At 33.8% G+C, this 13863-nt stretch overlaps 1 protein-coding gene and 1 non-coding gene across 2 annotated transcripts in view; one reads left to right on the top strand and one right to left on the bottom strand.

Annotated features, from left to right (window-relative positions):
• CFAP47 (cilia and flagella associated protein 47) overlaps positions 1 to 13863 on the bottom strand; it is a 495620-nt gene that overhangs the window by 380867 nt on the left and 100890 nt on the right. Inside the window, exon 22 of the mRNA XM_045873173.1 lies at positions 6919 to 7060. Within this exon, the coding sequence (XP_045729129.1) occupies positions 6919 to 7060 (142 nt within the window). The remainder of the gene's footprint in view (positions 1 to 6918; positions 7061 to 13863) is intronic.
• LOC123851485 (U6 spliceosomal RNA) lies at positions 11822 to 11928 on the top strand. The gene has a single exon (XR_006792618.1). It is a non-coding gene; the product is annotated as a U6 spliceosomal RNA (small nuclear RNA).

Genomic DNA, 13863 nt, shown 5'->3' with positions numbered 1-13863 from the left:
GTATCTAGATTCATTCTTTTGCTTGTGATGTCCAGTTGTTCAGCACTATTTTTTGAAAAGACTATCTTTTCTGAGCTGTATTGTCTGTGCTCATATGTCAAAGATCAATTGACTACATTTATGTTGGTCTATTTCTGGGCTCTCTTTTCTATTCCACTGATTTATTTGTTTATAATTCTGCTAATATCAAAGTCTTGTGATTACTGCACCTTTGTAGAAAGTCTTGAAGTTGGATAGTGTCAGTCCTCCAATTTTGTTCTTCTCCTTCAGTAGTGTTGGCTATTGTGGGTCTTTCCCCTTTCCATATCAACTTTTAATCAATCTGGCAATACCCATAAAATAACTTTCTGGGATTCTGACTGAGATTGAACTGAATCTCTGGATCAAGTTGGGAAGTGCCATCTTAACAATATTGAGACTTCCTATGCATGAACATGGACTATCACTCCATTTATTTAATTCTTTGATATCTTTCATCAGATAAATTTCATCATTTGCTATCTTTCCTTATGTAGATCTTATAAATACTTTGCTATATTTATACCTAAGTATTTCATTTTTGGGGGGGTGATAATGTAAATGTTATTTTGTATTTAATTTCAAATTCCATTTACTCATTGCTTGTATATGGGAAAGCAATCAACTTTTGTACATTAAGTTTGTATCCTGTAACCTTGCTGTAACAGTTTATTGGTTCCAGAAGTGTTTTTCTTAAGTGACTCTTTCAGATTTTCTACATAAACAATCATGTCATCAATGAATGAAGAGTTGGTCTTCCTTCCCAATCTGTGTATCTTTTGATTCTTTTTCACATCCCATTGCATTAGCTAGGACTTCTAGTACAATGATTAAAAAAAGTGGTGAGAAGGGACATTCTAGCTTGGTTTCTAATTTTAATGAGAAAGCTTTGAGTTTCTCATCATTAAGAATGATAATAGCTGTAGGATATTTATATATATATTTTTTATTAAGTTGAGAAAATTCTGTTCCAGCCCTCATTTACTAAGCTGTTTTCATGAATGGGTATTAGATTTTATAAAATGTTTTATTTCCCCTGAATCTACTGATACGATCATGTGATATTTTTTTCTCTATCCTGTTCATATAATGGAATGCACTGGTTTCTGAATGTGAACCAACCTTGTATACATGAGATAAATCTCACTTGGTCATGGTGCATAATTCTTTTATACATTGTTGGATTTGATTTGTTAATATTTTGTTAAGGACTTGTATCCATGCTGAGAAGAGATATTGGTCTGCTGTTTTCTATTCTTGTAATGCCTTTGTCTGGTTTGGTATTAGAGTAAAACTGACCTCAAAATGAGTTAGAATGAGTTAGAAAGTATTCTTTCTCTTTCTATCTTCTGAAAGAGATTATAGAGAATTGATTACAGAAAACTGGTATGATTTCATCTCTAAATGTCTGATAGAGTCCACGAATGAATCCATCTGGGCCTGGTGCTTTCTGTTTTTGAAGGTTACTAATTACTAATTCAATTTCTTTAATAGATTGAGGTCTATCCAGACTGTCTATTTCTTCATGTGTGAGTTTTGGTAGATTGTGTCTTTCAAGGAATTGCTCCATTTCATCTAGCTTATCAAATTTGCATGCATACTGTTGTTGATGTATTAACCTATTATCCTTATAATTTGAAGAAATATTTTCCAGAAAACCTGAAGTACTCAAGATTAAAGTCTTACACACTAACATTTTGACCTCTTTAAACATTCACTGGGATCCAGATTGTCAGGAAATGATATAATACTTGATAATGAAGCCAGCATTGTGAGACTCACTAATAATCACGAGAGAATAGGCAAAAATCAACAGACATTTAAGGAACTCCTCAGCATGAAGGAGAAATGAAGGAGAAATAATTCAGCAAAAATTGAGACAATGTAGCAACAGAAGAAAATTTCAAACAAATTATCATAATACAAGTGGAGATAAAAAATGTTATTTGTCAGAATTCTGTAGGTAAAGAAATAATCACAAAAAAGTTAACTCTCATTAGATTAAAATTGCCAAAATTTCTTAAGACATAATAAAATCGAAAAATATCCTGAGAAGTACAACAAAAAGATAAGGAAAAGGACAATAGGAAAGAAAATATAAGACATTTAAAATATATAACATAACCCAAGACATACAAAACACAACCAATAAAGCCTTAAAGAAAGAAATATAGAAAATGGTGGGAAGAACTTTTCAAGGAAATAGTTTATGAAAACTTTATAGAACCAGAGGATATGAATTTCCAGATTGAAAAGAACATAAGAACATAAGACAAAAGATTCACACTAAAGTTATCAGTGTGAAATAAGAGAATTTTATACTAAACCAAATTATCATTCAAGTGTGAAAGGAAAAACAAAGATATTTTCAGACATGGAAATTCTCAAAAATTAGCTCCGTTTTGCCCTTTCTTTAGAAGCTCCTGGAAAATGTAATCTACCTAAATGGTGAAGTAAACCAAGAAATAGGAAGGTAAGGGATTGAAAAAATAGGAGATTCAAAACAGAAAAGAGTTAAAAAAAAATCCCTACAATTATAGTGAAAGGAAATCTTAGACAAAAGTTCTGCCACAGGGAAAGTATCTAGTTCATGTTGTAGAAGGAGGTTGTTGTGCTCCAGGAAAGTTGCTTTAAGAGAATAAGTAGATATGACATATTATGTGACAGTCTAGACTATGTGGAACACTGTCCAGACAAGCGTAATATAAAGGAGAGCTTTGTGGCATGGGAGGATTTAGTCAAATATCTAAGGACAATTGAGCAATTAATAACTCCAAGGATAAACAAAAATTTGAAGGAAAGTAAATAAAATAACTATGCAGTTACACTACTTGGCTTAACAATGAACAATGTATCATCATAACAATTAAATCTCTGATAAAAAATTTAATTGAAATTTAAACTATAATTACATTACAAAATGGATAACTGGAGTTAATGTTTCAAGTGAGTACAGATGCTTGTCATTAAATAAGTGTTTTCATTAGATAATTAAAGAAAAAAGTCACTGCCTCTGGGATGCAGGATAAGCCCTGAGAAGGAGATAATGGATTGCAATTCTGGATTAGCACTATTTTACTTTTAAAATATATACATGTAATTTGGGAGAAAAGCGATAACAGAAAGCTTGTGAGCCTCCTACTGAGGCATTATCCTTCTATTGAGGGGTAGCTCAAGGAATAACGGACTTGACCAAGCGTCCTTGAAACATAAAAATGGAATTGACCAGTGGACTATTCAAAAAAAAAAAAAAAAAAAAAACCATTGACATACATGACCTGTCCAAATGGCCAATCAAAAGTATCTGGAATTTATGGATTTATGAGGCACTGCTGGTAGGGGAATGAGAATTCCTTATGTAGATACTTTCTACTTGTATAACTATTAAGAGGACAAAAATGGGAAGCTCCAAACAAAAAACAGCTTCCCTTGGGAACTGGTTTCTAAAAATGACATTCAAAAGTCATATGTTAATTCAAAAGCAAAAGGCATCTTAAGGAGGGAGAAAAGGACAATTTGGAAGCTGTGTCTGATAGATGCCAACTTCTATAGGAAGAAATGTTACATGTCTGCCTGACTATACTTGTATCATTTGAATCATTAGTAAACTTTGAGTTTGGTAAGTTATATAATATAATCAAGTTTCCTTTGACATTCCAATCCTTTCTGGAAATACAGCAATATATATATATTTTTTTTTTACAAATTAACTCAGTATAGAAACTGTTGAATGAATTTTAAACCATTAAAAATAGAAAAAGAAAAAAACAGAATTACATATATACCAAATCTGAAGATGGGGAAGATGGTCTAATCTTTAAAACAATGTTAGAAATCACAGAGGAAATCATAGCTAAATTTCACTATAAAATTATTAAAAGTATTTATTGAACAACAAATAAAACTAAAAGCAAACAATGGATCTTGGGAAACCTCACAGTAAAGGTGAAAAAAATTAATATAAATAAATAAGAAAATCACTGACATCTATCAAATACATCACCACAATGATAAAGGTAAAGTTCATGAGCAGATAATCTTCATATGAAATATATTATTAAGAGCAAAGATAGAAGATTTTTTTAATCCTCATAAGTAATCAAAGAAACTGAAATGATATACTTTCAATCACATAGAAAAATATCCAATTTCTTTAATTCAAGGCTGGTTAGAGTTTACACTGAAGGAGAGGTAAAACAGCATAACTCTTTACAAAAGCCCTTTTGCAAAATGTATCAAGAGCTTTAACATGTATATACTTTTTTTTTAGAGAGAGAGAGAAAGCCTGACTGTGTACTTGTTGGAGGAGGGGGGAGGGGCAGAGGGAGAGATTGCTTAAGCAGGATCCATGCCCAGCATGGAGCCCGACCTCACGACCCTGAGATCATAACCTGAACCAAAGTCAAGAGTTGGATGCTTAACAGCTGAGCCACCCAGGCGTCCCTAACATGTATGTACTTCAGAAGGAATGCAGCCAATTCAGAGAACCTCACTTTTTAAAAAATCTAAACCGGGAGAAAGTATTCTACACAAAAATGTTCAATACTACAATATTTAGGGCGCCTGGGTGGCTCAGTTGGTTAAGCGACTGCCTTCGGCTCAGGTCATGATCCTGGAGTCCCGGGATCGAGTCCCACATCGGGCTCCCTGCTCAGCAGGGAGTCTGCTTCTCCCTCTGACCCTCCTCCCTCTCATGCTCTCTGTCTCTCATTGTCTCTCTCGCAAATAAATAAAATCTTAAAAAAAAAAAAATGTTAAAAAAAATACTACAATATTTATATGAATAAGAAAATAAAAGAAACAACCTAAATCCTTATGATTATGCTTAAATAATCTATAAGAGACACTTATTGGATTAAATATTCTGTAATAGTTATCAGTGTTAATTTATACAATTAAGAGTCTATAACATCCAAGTAAAAGTTTCTATTAAGAGTGAAGAGATTTCAACTTAACCGGCAGTTAAGATCGCAACTATGTTAAAAAAAACATAACTAATAAAGGCATAGAACAAAAGAAGAGTAAGATACCAAGATATTAATAATAGTATGCTCTACATATTCTCACTCCAGATGACATTTCTGTGTTTCTAACATTTTCCAATTTTCCATAACGACGATACATTAATTTTTATTTGTCAAGTAGATAAATTTTATTTTTCACCTAATTTACCTAATTCAGAAAACAAAATTAGAAAATGATTTTTTCCCTAAAATGATGTCTTAAAACAAGGGAGAAAACTCCATGGAACCTCCCTACCAGCTGTAGAACTCTTAATTCTGTATTTTTCTGTATTTTAAACAGGAGGGAAATAAATCTCTATATTGTGTATGCTACTTTAATGAGGCTACTCTTACTAGGTGCCAAGTGCAATCATCAACTGAGCACTATTTTATTATTAATAACAACTTAATGTCAGAATTACAAAAACAAAATATTGCATAATATAGCATAGACTAGACTTAACTTTTCATGAAAAATACTTAAACACATATAATAAAATGCAAAACCAAAGCTCGTCAAAAGTAGGGTTTACAAAAAAAGAAAAGGTAGGGTTTACAGAGTGAATTGGTTTTATATTTGAATATTTGGAGAAAATGAGTAAATAATTACTCAAAAACTTAATATACTTACCCTTCTTTTGTTTTTTTGTTTTTACTTACCCTTCTTTACATGAACTTAGTCCTTTAGTAACCCATTCCTTTGGGGGGGAAATTTTTCTTAAATAAAATTTTCATCATTTCATTATATATCTAATGTATTTGGTTTTAAGAATTTATATTTTGATTTAATCATTTTAAAACTACCCATACAATAAATAACTAAACTGACCTTTGTTTTTAATTATAACCAATTTTTTAAAGCAAGAGCCACTGATCTGAGATTATGTCCATGCTACTGTCACCAGCTAAACCCCAAGACCTGACCTTTACTGCCCACCTGCTTGAACTCACTAACCTTTGTCTTACATTTTTCCTTAAGCTCTTCTTTTCAGCTTACCTCTTAACTCAGGCAAATGAAACTGGAAACCACCCTGTAGGTGATGGCAACTGCCCTGACAAGACCTCCCACCCACCAGACTACCCGGACCTTTTGAGCTAAACCTCCAACTCATACCTGCACAGACAGACCATGGAGTGACCTCTGGAATGACCTACCATTACCTTTGCTTCATTAGAGTACTAAAACCTCCAACCAAGGGGGAGCCTCAGCCTCATTTACATAACATACAATGTATGTATAGACAGGTTTCCTTAAGGCTCATGTGTGACCTTATGGCCACCTCTACATATGATAAGAAGGCTTCCCTAGCTAAACAGTCATCCTAGGGCTGCCTGGGTGGCTTAGTCAGTTAAGCAACTGACTCTTGATTTCGGCTCAGGTCACGAACTCAGGGTAGTGAGATTCAGCCCTGCATCCGGCTCCATGCTGAGCTTGGAGCCTGCTCCAGTTTCTCTCTCTGCCCCTCCCCCACTGCTCACGTTCTTTCTCTCAGAAAAAAATATAATTAATTAATTAAATAAAAATTAAAAGTAGAAATAAGTAAATATTCATCTAACCCTAAACAAAAGGTAACCCTTCACCTGATGTCAGGGATTCATGGCTTTGGAAGCCACTGCCCGTGATCTCCTCAATAAAGTTATCTTTGTGTGACAACTTCACCAGGTGCAGTCTCTGTAACTCAACAAGGAGTGAACTTGGTTTGGTTACGCTATTTCTCAAAATTCATTCTCACAGGCACAATTTAAGTGACACACACAGAAATCATATCATAATTTTACTTTCAAATATTTCTATTTTTAAAAAAGTAAATATCATATTCTGAATTGTTAAACTTTTACCTGCTTAAGTGTAAATATTTGGTATGGGCACACCAAGTGAATGTTTCACAGTACATACCAGTAGCTTGAACATGACACGGTCGAATAAGTGGTGTTGTCTTTGGAATCATAGGAGAATTTGACAAACGATATTGAGTGTAAAGTTCTGAAGCCCTGAAGAAATTAATTTGAACTTGAATGCTGAAGTCATATGTTGCCACCTGACAGAGAAAAAAATACATTACACCTGTGATTATTTTTGCTCTAAGAAATTTGTGATACTATTTTTATTGTATATAAAGTGTACAACTTGAAGATTTGATACACATATCATAATGAAGTAACACAACAATCAAGCTAATTAACATATCCATCGTCTCACAAAGTTACCTCCACCTCGTTGTGAGAACACATATGATCCACCCTCTTAATAAATTTCAGGCATAAAGTACAGTATTGTTACCAGAACTACTATATTATGTGCAATCTCACCTCTGGGTATTCATCCAAAGGAACTGAAATAAGGATCTCAAAGACATACCTGCACTCCTATGTTCATTGCAGCATTATTTACAATAGTCAAGACATGGAAATAACCTAAATGTCCACCAAAGGATAAATGAATAAAGAAAATGTGGTATATACATATAATGGAATATTTTTCAGCTTTAAAAATAGAAGGGAATTTGGCCATTTGCAAAAATATAGATGAACCTGCAGGACATTATGCTTAGTGAAATAAACCAGACAGAGAAAGACAAATAATATATGATCTCACATTTATATGTGGAATCTAAAATAGTCAAATTCATAGAAGCAGAAAACAGAATGGTGGTTACTAGGAGCTAGAGAGAGGGAGATATGGGGAGATATTGGTCAAGAGGTACAAAGTTTCAATTATACAAGATGAATAAGTTCTGGAGATCTAATGAGATACTATGGATCTAGCAAAACAGCAGTTTAAAAAAAAGACATTTTCAAAAAGAAAATTATCTTGCGACGTTGAAAGTAGTTTTTTTTTTTTTAAATAAGACCTGGTTTATTTTTCATGAGCCTAAAAATAATTCTTAAAAATTAAATTAAATTTTAAGAATAGTTCCTATTGATTCAAAATGGACCAAAGACCTAAATATAAAACCTAAAACTATAAACCATTTAGGAAAAAAATCTTTGTAATCATTGGTTAGGCAAAGATTTCTTAAATACAATACCAAAAAAATAATCTACAAAAGAAAAATGATTAAATTATATCAAAGTTAAAAACATCTGTCCTGCTAAAAATGCTTAATAAATAAAATTAGAAGCCAAAAACACACTTTTGACCAAAAAATTCAACTTGTATCCAAAATATATAAAAGAACATACAAAATCAATAAAAAGCAAAGTTCTTAATGGAAAACTAAGTAAAAGATGTGAAAAGACAACTGAGAAAATAAAATATACCTAATACCACAAGAAAAGATGTTTAACATCATCACACATTAGGGAAATGTAAATTGATTCACAGGAAAGAATACTTCACACCTATCACAATGGCTTAAACAAAAACAACATTATGAAGAACTGAAAAAGATGTGAGCACCTAAACCATTTATACATCGTTGATAGGAATACACAGTTTCATAGTCATTATGGAAAACAGTTTCCCACTTTCTTAGAAAATTAAATACGCACTTAACATAAGGCTCACAATTCCTAATTCTACGTGTTTACCAAAGAGAAATGAACACTTGCATGTAAATGTTCATAGTGGCCTTATTTATAATTATGAAAACCTAAAAACAAGCCAAATTCCCTCCAAACAGTGAATGGACAACAAACTTTAGTAAATCCACACAATACTTTTCAACAATGAAGTGTAATGTACTAGTGTTACATATAATAATATGGATGAATATCAGATGCATTACTCTAAGTAAGAGAACCGAGACTGAAAAGCCAACCTATCTTAAGACTTCATTTAATATGATATATAAGTGAAAAGGCAAAATTATACAAACAAAATGAGATCAGTGTTTGTTATTAACTGGAATTCGGGGAAAGACTGACAGCAAACAGGTAAAAAAAAATTTAGAGGAGGGGATACAAGTGTTCTCTATATTGATTTTTGTATTTGCTATGCAATTGTACAATTTGTCAATATTCATATAACAAAAAGACAACTTTACTGCATAATTTTTTATTTTGTTATGTTAATCACCATACATTACATCATTAGTTTTTGATGTAGTGTTCAATGATTCATTGTTTGTGTATAACACCCAGTACTCCATGCAGTACGTGCCCTCCTTAATACCCATCACCGGGTTAACCCATCCCCCTAACCCCCTCCCGTCTAGAACCCTCAGTTTGTTTCTCAGAGTCCACAGTCTCTCATGGTTCGTCTCCCCCACTGATCTCCCCCCCTTCATTTCTCCCTTCCTACTTACTGCATCATAATTTTTAAAACAAATGAAATGAAAAGAAGTTAAAGCTAATTCTTTAGCTCTGGTTTTAATACATCTGGCTTTAAAATCTAAAACAGACTAACAATATAGGCAGTTAACAAGATGAGTCACAGAAGAATGAACACCTAGAGATTCATAACATCTTGGAAATTATATAGTGCTAGCCTCTCATTTTAAAATGAAGACTCTGTGGTTCAGCCTTGACAAAAATACAACCTTACATCAAAGAGAAGAAAAAGAGTTACTCTTGGTGTTTAGGGCTCACAACAAAAGGAAAGGAGGGGATCATGTCAGCCAAATAATGGAAATCCAAATCCAAATGCCCATCCCTCCACAGAAACATTGAAAAACAAGCAAAAGTTGACAGGACCAACTTTGTTAGAACTCTGGAAAATAATCAAAGGTTTGCAGCAACCAAGTGGGAACACTGAATCAAGAAAAAGACAACTTTAAAACAGTAGGGAAGCTTTGTGGCACTTTTACTTGCCCTTGAGCCTCTCCCTTTCTGACTCATCTTCTGTCTTGAAGATGGAGGTCCTAGTGTGAAACTCTGATATCTGGTTTTGGATGAAATAGAGCAGACCTTATTCACAAGTCATTGTATTTGTTTGTTCTAAGCTGTCTTGAGTTACCTGAAGGACTGATGCAAGGTGCTTGTTTTTGTTTTGCCAGACTTCAAAATCACTCAGGTCAGAAAATTAGTGGACAGTGCCCAAAAATACTGTCAGGCAAACAAACAACATGCAGCCATGTAGGACAAAAGATTATGGTTGAGACATGCAAGCAGAGTAACCCCTGGAAAGAAAAGCTAGGGAGAGAGTTTCTTTGGGAAATTAGAGCATTCAAAAGCATGCATGTGTACTGGAGAATCTAGAAAACCAAAAGCATGCCTAGGGAAGGACATGTGATCAGAAAAGAACTGAGGAGATCCTAAGATATCTCCTTTGTCTGGATCTCTAGGCTAAATGCAATGAACATATAAAGGCCAGAACAGAGTTATAAATGCTGAGTAAGTGCACTGGCACAGAGTCAATCCACAAGGAAATCTCTATCAAAACATTAGTTGAACAAAGCTAAGGGACCAGAGACTTCAGTGAACACACACAAAAGGAATATATTCTTTGCAAAAACTCATTTGGAAATTAGTTTGGATGATTGCGGCCTTCAACTATCAAGAACAGATAAAATTTGATTTCCAGAGTTACCACATTACAACATTCAAATATCCACTTTTCAACAACAACAACAAAAATGCATACCAAGAAATAAGAAAGCACAACCCAGTCAAAAGAAAAGCTAAATGACAGAAACCATCAGAGAAGAAGTCCAGGTATTGGACTTACTAGACGAAGACTTTAAATACGCTGTCTTAAATATGCTCATAGATAGGGGGCCTGGGTGGCTCAGTCGGTTAAGCATCTGCCTTTGGCTCAGGTCATGATCCCAGGGTCCTGGGATTAAGTCCTGCATTGGGCTCCGTGTTCAGCAGAGAGTCTGCTTCTCCCTCTCCCTTTGCCCCTCCCCCCACACATGCTTGCTCACTCTCTCTCTCTCTGTCTCAAATAAACAAAATCTTTTTTAAAAAATTGCTCATAGAGCTAAACAATAGAAAAAGGGGGAAAGAAAAAAGAAAAACAAGAAAATGATGTATGAAAAAAATGAGAATATCAACAAAGAGATAGAAATAATAAAAATCAATGAAACTAAAAGTTGGTTCTTTGAAGATTTTTTTAAAAGTACAAAATTTTAAGCCAGACAGAAAAGGGAACAGAAAATAAGACATGAATAACTAAAATAAAAATGAATGTGGATACCCTCTCTCTTTCTCCCTCTCTCTGACAAATAAAATCTTATTAAAAAGAGAATTTATATACCAATAAAGTAAATAATCTAGATGAAATTGACAGATTCATAGAAAAACATAAATTATCAATATTGACCCAAAAAGAAATAGAAATTATGAACAGACCTATAGAAGTGGATAATGATTAGGGCACCTGGGTGGCTCAGTTGGTTAAGCGACTGCCTTCGGCTCAGGTCATGATCCTGGAGTCCCTGGATCGAGTCCCGCATCGGGCTCCCTGCTCGGCAGGGAGTCTGCTTCTCCCTCTGACCCTCCCCCTTCTCATGTGTTCTCTCTCATTCTCTCTCTCTCAAATAAATAAATAAAATCTTTAAAAAAAAAAAAGTGGATAATGACTCAATAAGACCACCCAACAGAGAAATTTCAGGACCAGATGGTGTCACTGGTGAATCCTACCATATATTTAAATAATTAACACAAATACTTCCCAAATTCTTCCAAAAATAGAAAAGGGAAGAAAACTTCCTAACTTATTCTATAAGGTCAACATTATGGCGATATCAAAGACAGATGAAAATATTACAAGAAAAAAAATTACAGATCAATATCCCTTAAGAAAATACTAGCAAACCAAATCTATCAGCATATTATAAGCATTATATACCATGACCAAGTGGGATTTACCCCAAGAATGCAAAGATGGCTCAACATACAAAAATCAATCAATAAATGTGCTTGCTTCAGCAGCACATACACTGGAGTTGGAATGGTTCAGAGAGGATTAGAGTGGCCCCTGTGCAAGGATAACACACAAATTTATGAAGTGTTCCATATTTAAAACTATATGTGTGTGTGTGTGTATAAAATACTCCACATTAATTAAAGAAAAAATGGTGATGCCAATTTGATACAGAAGAAAACCTGATAAAAATCATACATCCTTTCATAATAAAACCACTCAGAACACTAAGAATAGAAAAGAACTTCCTCAACACACTAAGGAGCACTTATGAAAAACACAGTTAACATCGTATTTTAGGGTGAAACACTGAAAGTTTTCCCCCCGAGATCAGGAACAATATAAGGATGTCCTCTTTTTGCCAATGTCATTGAATAATGTACTAAAAGTTCTAGTCAGAGCAATCAGGACAAAAAAAGAGAATGGGATACAAGGCATTTGGATTGGAAAGGAAGGACTAAGACTATATGTATTTGCAGATGAAATGATACTGTATAGAGAAAATCACAAAGAATCCACAAAGAAAGTGCTAGAGCTAATAAATGAATTCAGGAAAATTGTAATGTACAAGGTCAACAAACAAAAATCAAGTGTTTCTACACACTAGCAATGAACTCTGAAAAGTAAAATAAGTAAACAGTTTCATTTAAAATAAGATTCAAGGGGCACCTGGGTGGCTCAGTAAGGTAGGCATCCAACTCTTGATTTCAGCTCAGGTCATGATCTCAGGTCATGAGATCAAGCCCCACATCGGGCTCCACACTCAATGGGAAGTCTGCTTCTCTCCCCCCTCTGCCCCTCCCACTGCTCATGGGTGCTTGTTCACTCGCTCTAAAATAATTTTTTTTAAATAAAATAAGATCCAAAAGAATAAAATTCCTAGAAATAAATGTGTCCAAGTTGTGACAAACTTGTACAATGAAAACTACAATACACTGTTGAAAGAAATTAAAGTTCTACATAAATGGAAAGACATCCAGTGTTCACCAATTGGAAGAATTAGTATTGTTCGGATGTCAGTACTGCATTAAGCAATCCACAATTCATGGCAATCCCTATCAGAATCCCAATGGCCATTTTTGCAAAAATGGATAGGCCAAACATTAAATTCACAAGTAATAGTAAGGCTCCAAATAGCCAAAACAATCTGAAAAAAAGAATAAATGTGAAGAACTCATATTTCTCAATTTCAAAACTTATTATAAAGCTACAGTAATTGAAACAGTATGATAATGGCAAATAGGACTATATCAAACACAAAAATATCTGCTCATCAAAGTAAACAATCAACAGAGTGAAAAGGCAACTTATGAAATGGGAGGAAATGTTTGCAAACCATATATTTGATAAGGGATTAATAACCAGAATATATATAAAGAACTATAGCTTGACAACAACAAAAAAAATCATAATTCAATTTTAAAAAGGGCAAAGGACTTGAGTGGGTATTTCCCCAAAGATGATATACAGATGTCCAACAAGTATATGAAAAGATACTTGACAACACTAGTCATCAGAGGAATGCAAATCAAAATCACAATAAGATATCACCTCACACCCATTATCATGGCTGTGATCAAAAATCCAGAAAATAATAAGTGTTGATGTGAATGTGGAGAAATTAGAACCCTCGTACAGTACTGGTGGGATAGTAAAACAGTGCTAGCAATATGTAAAACAGTATGGAGGTTCCTCAAGAAATTAAAAATGGAGCTACCATTTAATTCAGCAATCCCACTTTTAGGTATGTATTTAAAAGATCTGAAAGCAGGGTCTTGCAGAGATATTTGTACACCTAGCTCCATAATAGCACTATTCAAAATAGCTGAGAGGTAGAAGCAAAACAGATGTCCATAGACAGATGAATGGATAAACAAAATCTGGTATAAATATTAGTTAGGCTTAAAAATAAAGGAAATCCTGTCACATGCTATAATATGAATGATCTTTGAGGACATTACGTTAAGAGAAATAATCCAGTCACCAAAAGACAAATACTGTATGATTCCACTTATATGAGGTATCTAAAGTAGT

This window comes from Mirounga angustirostris, unplaced genomic scaffold, assembly GCF_029215605.1.
Source record: "Mirounga angustirostris isolate CCGP_5_RB_7025 unplaced genomic scaffold, mMirAng1.0.hap1 SCAF_11, whole genome shotgun sequence".
NCBI lineage: Eukaryota > Metazoa > Chordata > Mammalia > Carnivora > Phocidae > Mirounga > Mirounga angustirostris.
This window is presented reverse-complemented; position numbering and strand designations above follow the sequence as displayed.